General features: G+C 39.2%; 1 protein-coding gene across 1 annotated transcript; it reads left to right on the plus strand.

Moving 5' to 3' along the window:
- The first annotated feature begins 1221 nt into the window (after window positions 1-1221).
- LOC143376751 (uncharacterized) lies at window positions 1222-4142 on the plus strand. The gene is made up of 3 exons (XM_076827391.1): window positions 1222-1523; window positions 2250-2424; window positions 2495-4142. The coding sequence occupies exons 1-3, from the start codon at window positions 1364-1366 to the stop codon at window positions 2949-2951; spliced, it is 792 nt and encodes a 263-aa protein (XP_076683506.1). The 5' UTR covers window positions 1222-1363; the 3' UTR covers window positions 2952-4142.
- Window positions 4143-8138: the final 3996 nt, after the last annotated feature.

Here is an 8138-nt window from a genome sequence, read left to right on the forward strand (position 1 = left end):
TTAGTTTACAAGAAATAAATAAAAACACATAATCCCATAACTTTCGAATTCTGACTTGTTTCCTTACTTCTTCGGGTTTCTGTCCCACTATAGCGATGGTACGCAGTGCGTTTGCATCTAAGTACATAGACTGCTGCTGAAGCAGAATAGTATCTAGACGCAGCGTCCGCAGCGACACATGCGCTCATCGCAATGTGTTTGCGTCTATGTAGAGTAGCCTATGTACGCTGCTGCTGAAGCCGTCCGCGTCAGCAGTGCCGGCCACGCAGGGGGGACGGGTGCAGAGTGTGCAAGGCAACCGGGCCCCGGTCAATACAGGGGGCCGATAGAAAGGAAGAAAGAAAAAAAAAGAATATAGCGAACTAAAAAAAATTAGAACTAAACATTTTTTCTTTGAGTAAAATTGATTTAATGTTACAGACTTGAATTTCGCTGTAAACACAAAACTGGGAATACCATGGTATGCGACAGAGTTGGGCATTATTCGAATAATCTTCGAATAAAAATTTTGAGTAAAATGAAGTTATTCGAGAATAATGAATGAGTTTTTATTCGAATAAAGATATCGCTTGCCGTTGGCAGTTGGCACGCACTAGCCCAGCGGCGTATACGCACAGGTATAGGGTGATCCGCCCGGCACCCCGTGACGAAAGCAGTACTCGAAAAGCATTGTCCTTGCCTCATGGTACCTCTCGGGACGACGGCCTTGACCGAGGCCCTTGGGGCCCGAGGCTCGGGTTCGCATCCACGCTTATTCCTGACACTTATTCGCCACGGAAGTACTGCAAATAACGAATAACAAATAACGCTGCAGATTAATTTGTTACTGTGTAACGAATAACTTCATTTGTACTATATAACGATTTTACTATTATTCGAAATAAATTTTGCCCAAATCTGGTGTGCGAGGACTGTTAAAAAAGAAATTAGAACATATATGTATGACTCTAAATAAGTCATATATTTCAATATGTTAATGTCTATTTGCTTATTTATTTTATTTTCTTTATTATCGTTATTATTATGCTTTTTTTCGTGAAAAGATATCTGCTTTTTAGCCGTGGGGAAATTTTTTCGGCCCCAAAATATTTCTTGCATCCGGGCCCCTTTATAGAGAAGGCCGGCCCTGCGCGTCAGACCCCTACGTCTGGCGCGGACGCAGCGGTCGAAAGCGCTGATGGGAGAACAAATGCGAGCTTCTCCATTCCACCGGTAGTAGGTATACTGCGTCTGAGCGCAACGGCCGGACGCAGCTTGGAGATCCCGCGTTTAGTTGGCACAGAAACATATACCTGTACGCTTCATACCTCTAAAGTGCTTGCCAGTGTGACATTTTGCGTGTGTTTAGTGCCGAGTGCCCGAAATGTCGATGAAGCTGCAGTTTTCGCCTGCGGAGGACGAAAAATTGATAGCGGATATATCAAATTATCCTGTCCTCTATGATTCTAGGGAAAAAAACTATAAAAATAACGGAGCGAAAGGACTTGTGTGGGACAAAGTCTCGATTAAAGTAAATAGAACAGGTAAAGTATTCTTTCATTATATTTATTTCTATATTTATTTATTCTTTAATTATATATACATATTATCATCATAAATGTTACAAGTATTTTTTTAAACCATACTCTTTAGGAGAGGATACAAACGATGAACACTCTTTTCATTTAATATTATTTAATACTTTCACAAAGTACAAAACGAACGTAAATACTTATTTCTTAACTCGCAAACTACATTATTGGAGAGCGTTCTAAAGAGGAACATGAACTCCCTGCTCAGGCCACACTCTCTCTCGCTACTGCTCGCCACTGCCCGCACACACACGCATACTTAGAGTAGTGTCTCTACGCATACTTACAGCGCAGCGCCTCTAGCGGATAATCTGAGCCTACCTATGGCGCGAATTTCAAATACCGCTTAAACTCAAAAGTTTAGATTGATACACTCCTTTGCTATGCATGCAGTTTCTTGCCATTCCCTTGACCCTTTCTGGGTATATCGAAGTAGTTTCGAAATTTGTCACATATTCTAATAACACTGCGATAAAATTCCAAAAGTATTTTCTCAGACTCTTCGTGCTCTGCATAAAAGATAATTGAAAAAAATCGTCAATTTGTCGCGTAATTATTTAAATACGTCTCTTGCGATGGCGCTTATATATTCTGGCGAAATTCCGAATGCAAATGGCAACGATCTGAATATTTCTGCAGTAGCAATGAACCTGCAAAAATATTACCTAATTGTTTCAGCTGATGATTGTAAAAAAAGATGGCGGAGCATACGCGATACGTTCAAGAAAATAAAGCGTGGCAATAAATATCGTACAGGGTCGGCAGCGAAGCCGAAAACTAAATGGCCGTTATTGGATAGGCTGAGTTTTTTGGACAATCTGTCGTCTGAGAAAAAGCAAAGTATTTTGTATAGGTACACACAACATGAGTATTAAAATACAATAAATTTTAAAATTGTATTTATTTTATTTATCTCATTGTAGCACCCGCAGTAAAAAGGAACAGATTGAAAAGGTTCGAAAAAGAAGCAGCAGTAGCGACAGCGACATTTCAGAAATTCCTACGGGCTATGAAACTTTTCTAGAGACAGAGTTACAAAACAATATTCCTCCATCGACGAAGAAAAGAAGATGCGCATCCAGTTCAGTGCCACAAAGGCACAGAACTGATTCACTGTCAGATGATATACTGGATGTCCTGGAAAGAAGACCCCTCGAGAGGGAAAAATTACTGGACAATATCAGCAGATCAGTGGAAGACGATTGCGACGCCACTTTGATATTTTTTAAAAGTATGGCGATGACGGTGAAAAAATTTCCGCCACACTTGGTTGCCGAAGCGAAGATTTCGGTGCTGAAAATTATTAACGATTTAGAAATTAAATCATCACAAGCTACATGTAATTGCGCATGTCATACTGCTAATGTCCCATGGCTGTGATGTTCCCGAGGTCCCCCAAGTCGCGCAGAGGTAGGTTTTTGTCGGACGGGATCCGACACGAATAAGAAATAGCGCGTGTGGCGCCGCGGGGTAGAGGTTGATTGAGACCCATGACCGGGGTTTGTACCTCCCCGTCGAACACGCGGAGAAACGCAGGCAAATTCGTAAGCCCCATTCTTCGATGAGTCAGCCTGTGACGTCACGAGTGGCTCCGGCTTTCTTCGGAAAAACCCAAGGTTTCGGCGAAGACGCGATCCCGCGTTCTCTGCGAGACACGCGGGACGCTCAGGGTCACTTGACCGATCACAAGTAGTCCAGTGAAATTAAGATTTATCTGACGAATAATTCCCAGTATATTAAATTTTTGTATAGAACCCATACAACCTTTTTTGTACACAATTTCCTAAGCTACAAATTTTATAATAACTATTTTTGCCGTAGAACTGGTAGATAACGTGATACTTGCGAAAAACTGTTTGTTTTTGTTTGGTAAACTTTTTAACGGCGGTCACATCGATGGGGACTTGTGATATATTTTGTTAAAACGAAGACTTCGCTTACGCACAAACCATCGAACAGTCAACACCATTTTGTACTACATATTATGGTTTCCATAGTTAAAATAATATTTTAATAAATTAGTTAACCAAATTAACGTACAATTTTACTTAACGCAAGTCGCAAAAACTCGGCTTTATTTCATTAATTAGGAATAAAGAAAGCGGGTGTCGGACGGTTTTACAACACGTCGGCTCAGCGGCACTTCAACAGTGTTTTGTGCAAGGAAGCAAGAACGAGTGAAACAGAGTGAGAGGGAGAAAGAAGGGGAGGAGGGAGAGGGAGAGAGAACCGGTAGCGAATGATAACGCATCCGAGTGTGACGTAAGCGAGAACCGAGTGCGTGATAGGGTAACTGGCGAATGGACAGAGCGCAGGTCCAAAAGAGCGAAAGAGAGAGGATCGCCAGCAGGAAACTTTTTTTCAAACTCCTCTTACTACTACCACTGTACCTTTGAACAAAATTATTATTATTATTGGATAAAAAAAATTGAGCAGATTCTTCGAGCGTCAATTAATAAACGTATGAAGTTTGGAATTATAATATTCAATACTCTTCTTCTAAAAAATTCCCCAAATATGCCTTATTTTCACAGTGTCAAACTAGGGAGACCCCTTAACTACAGTAAAAATATACAAATAACAGCTGTAATAAAATTACGTTACGAATAAATAAAATACGTTTCTGAAAAATTAACTTGCCTTAACGTAGGCTTCTGAAAAATTTATTGGAAATTGGTTATTAAATAAATGAGCCTTCTATTTTTACATTTTAATTTTATTTAGCGGCTAGGAAAGAATGTCTTTCTAAGACAGTATACCGAACAGAAGTAAGCTCTTCTCTAACAACGGACTGTTTTATCACCGTTGCCAGATATTTAAACAAAAACACGCTCTACACACGTATCATTATCTTTTACTATATTCAGGTTTCCCTGAATATTGAGTCATTTTTGCCTTTTAATAATTATAGTAATCCAACAAAATTAACTTGCATTCTCACTAACAAGTTCAGCATCATGAAAAACAAACTGATTCTCTTCGGGTGTCACAACTTAGAATAATAACAGTCTCGATTCTCGACGATATTTATCATATTTATCATCAGCGCAGTATCTGTGTACTGAATTTCCGTAACATGGAGCTGAGGATATTCCGTTTCAGAAACATTGACAATGAATTTTCATTTTCCACCATTTCTTATGTCCCTAACCTTGAAAAACCTTGAATGATTATAGTCGTTGAGAACCCCTTGAGAAGGACTACAATCGTAGGTGTTCATTAATACATAGTTATATTATAAAAAATTAAGTTGACCCTTAAATCTCCTAAGCACCTCCACCTCAGAAAAAGTGCTGTCCACCACGTAATGGGTCCCTCGGAACCAAACAACTTTTGTCTCAAACATTTCTTCCTATCTCAAAAACTGTAGAAGTTATTCAGGTGACTTGACTTAGGCGACACCCTGTATATCGTCGTTCGTGTATGTGAAACTGGACAACGTAAATACTGACGACAAAAGGCATTTTTATAGGTCACACTAAGTCACGTGCCTAACAAAGGACCGTGACAAACTTTCGCCTAAAGCACTCCCTGCATTTCTTACAAGTACATTCTCGCCAGCTCTTTGAGATTATGTTACTTGCTATACCTATGTAGAATAATTGATAAACGTTATCTCACATGTCAATAAGCTGAGTATACATGCTTTGCCCCTGAGGTTAGTAAACACAGTGGGCAATTACCGATAAGCGCATGCGCGGAACCTCCAGCGCCGATCGGTCAATAGGCGGCAACTTTGATTCGCTCCAACGACCTCCTATTAATTAAGCTCACTCCCCCAAGAAATATTTCACGCGAAACCACCAGGCGCGTCTGGGGGTAATCACTGCCTGTCAAAACTGTCCATTAACGCGTCAGATCGATGGCATCATAACTCGCCTATGGAACAGGCGAGAATCCAGCGAAAAGAGCTCGAGCGTGCCAAGGAGGTTTCACTGCGCTAAGTCCGTTCTACATATACGACATGTAAGAATTCTAATCCCATTTCGTTCACGTGACCAAAAGGTCCAGTTCCAATCGTTCCAATAATTGGAAGGGCGATCGGGAGTCTATTGGTTTGATCCCCTGATCACAGGCGAGCAGAAGCGGCCAGGTAGTCGTGATAAATTCCTCCGCGTTCCCTGTGCCAGCGTAAACGTATACAGGGTGTTCCTGGAAAAGGTGATCTGTTTGGCGGAGGTTTTAGTGAAGGTCAAATAAAGTAAAATATCGTTAAGAAATATATTTTGAACGTGATATTAGATTTTATTTTTCTAATAAATTTTGATTGTGTCGTAAAATAAATTTATAATTAATTATTAAGTTTACGTAGTGGGGAATATTTTGAAGAACACGTTTTTATTGTTAAAATTAAACAATACAATAAGTTTGAAATAGTAATAATTGTTATTAAATGTATTGGTGATAAATAAATTTTACGAATAAAAATATTATTCAAGAAAAATTCATATAATTTATTTTTAAAGAAATAGTAGTAGTAATGTTCTTTAAAGAATATCATAAATATGATTCACAATTGCATCTTGTGGTTAATAGATGTCTTGAAAACCTTGAGAGAGAAAGAATGCCTTGAATTGTAGAAAACATGTACCAAGTGCAAGTGGTAAATACTGCTACTGTATTAAAACAAACGTGTGAATCACTTTTGCGGCGACTCGAACTCTTCATAAGACAAAATGGTGGTCATATTAAAAATTTGTTGTAACGTTTGTCTCATGAAATATGCATTTTCGACTCTGTGTTGACAGTACGATGTTCATTGTACTTCCCCTATCACGTCATTCGCTATCTTCTTCCGGGACACCCCGTACACAAGGGCCCCCCATCCAAGCACACGTGCTCCCGTGTCTGCTGACCGCATTCCCTGCAAGTATACATATAGCGTTTGTGACATGTTGCCTCGTCTCGTCATTCGCTAACGACGGTATATACGGGAGTTGAATGTTTGAAACCAGACCGCGTCGGCAGTTGGCTTACCTGGAGGTAGAACAGTGATTGGGAGAGTCCCGTGGCAGGAATAATTTAATCCACTGCCCGAGGGAAAGGGTTGAATAAAATATATTCACATATTCGAAGCAGGCGGGCATGCGGCGCGAGAAGGTGTGCGCGTCATTGGGAATGGCGGCCAACGGGCGGCCACCCGTAGGGCTTTATGTTGCCCCGGTGGTTCGTCCCGTTCTTCGGAAACTGTCGTTTCTCGCATTCGAAGGGGAGAGTGGCGTGATTGGGGTGGAAAAACGGAACGGTAAGGATATTTATCGCAGAGTGATCGCAGGTGGAATTTGGGTTGACAACGTTGGAGAGAAAGGATTCGCCTCGTCGGGATTCCACCCACGCTTTTCTCACAGGATAACATCCTGGCGAGGAACCCCGAGGGAATTGGTTCCTCCGCGTCGAGGGCTTGGGCTAGGTTAGTGATGGAAGGGATACCGTTCGAGTCACAAACTTCAAATTTGTAGAAATGGTAACGGGGTTCGTTTTTGTTGGGCCTTATCGATTGAACAGTTTTTTTTAATTATATAGTGGTTTTTGTGTTTATACCCGTTTCTTTCGTAGTTTATTATTGATCCATAACGAAGTCGTACTGTTATTAGTATTATTATTAATTGCAAGAAGGAACCGTCTTAAGTTATATTATAAGAAACCGACTCTTTCTTCGATTCTTTTATTTGGTATATCGTTCATATTATTACACAATGTTAACCCTTCGTTGCACAATTTTACCAATTTTGAAAAAATACTTTCTTTGGACTCGTACAAGAGATAATAATACGGGAATAATAATAAAAAAATGTTTTGTTTTCGAAATGATTTTGCCATTTTTCTCGCCATTACGATTATGATTATTTAAAAACTGCGGGATTACAACGTTCAGTGCGATACGTATATGTAAAATTTAGAAACTAAGATATGTATACTTAATGATAAGGTAAGTAGTTACATCACACCACATGATAGTTATAACAAAAAAAATAAAAAGAAAAATATGTTGCATAATTGCGTGATTTTTGCACGAAAAAATCAGGACTTCAAATTTAAATAGCCGCCATTTTGTTTTAAATTAATATTTCTGAGAATTCTCTCCGTCAACCTGAGGATGCATTAATATACTAACGAAATCTTTTTTGTTTTTTGATTTTAGATAATCTAGTTCCGAATGGCAGTGCTGACCGCAAAACCAAATTTTTAAAATGCTTCTTGGATGTCGGTTGTTACTTTATTATAAACGTAAATATTTTTCTACGAAAAAATTACCAAATGTTCTTTAAATGTTGCTCTTTTAAGCGCAAAAAGTTTTGTAAAAATATATACTTCCGCTTCTTCAAAACAAATTCACAAATATTCGCCTCTTTTCGGCCGGCTGACTAGGTATAACCCCTTAACTAACAAGAGCAGAGAATTTCGAAACATACTGATATATAAGTCCGACTAACAATAATTGTCTCGTTATATTAATTGTTGACAATTATCAATTATCAACGAATGTGCTTATTGGATGCTGTTCTTGCGTTGTGCTAACAAGTGAAGAATTAAAAAACAGTTACAAATTAAATTTTTTTTTAAATT

This window comes from Andrena cerasifolii, chromosome 15 (genome assembly GCF_050908995.1).
Source record: "Andrena cerasifolii isolate SP2316 chromosome 15, iyAndCera1_principal, whole genome shotgun sequence".
In the NCBI taxonomy this organism is placed as follows: Eukaryota; Metazoa; Arthropoda; class Insecta; order Hymenoptera; family Andrenidae; genus Andrena; species Andrena cerasifolii.

Excerpts from the sequence above, each read along its gene's own strand:
- LOC143376751 (XM_076827391.1), top strand. The coding sequence starts at position 1,364 with ATGTCGATGAAGCTGCAGTTTTCGCCTGCGGAGGACGAAAAATTGATA. Across the intron at positions 1,524-2,249 it reads GATTAAAGTAAATAGAACAG|CTGATGATTGTAAAAAAAGA; the intron begins GTAAAGTATTCT and ends TAATTGTTTCAG. Across the intron at positions 2,425-2,494 it reads AAGCAAAGTATTTTGTATAG|CACCCGCAGTAAAAAGGAAC; the intron begins GTACACACAACA and ends ATCTCATTGTAG.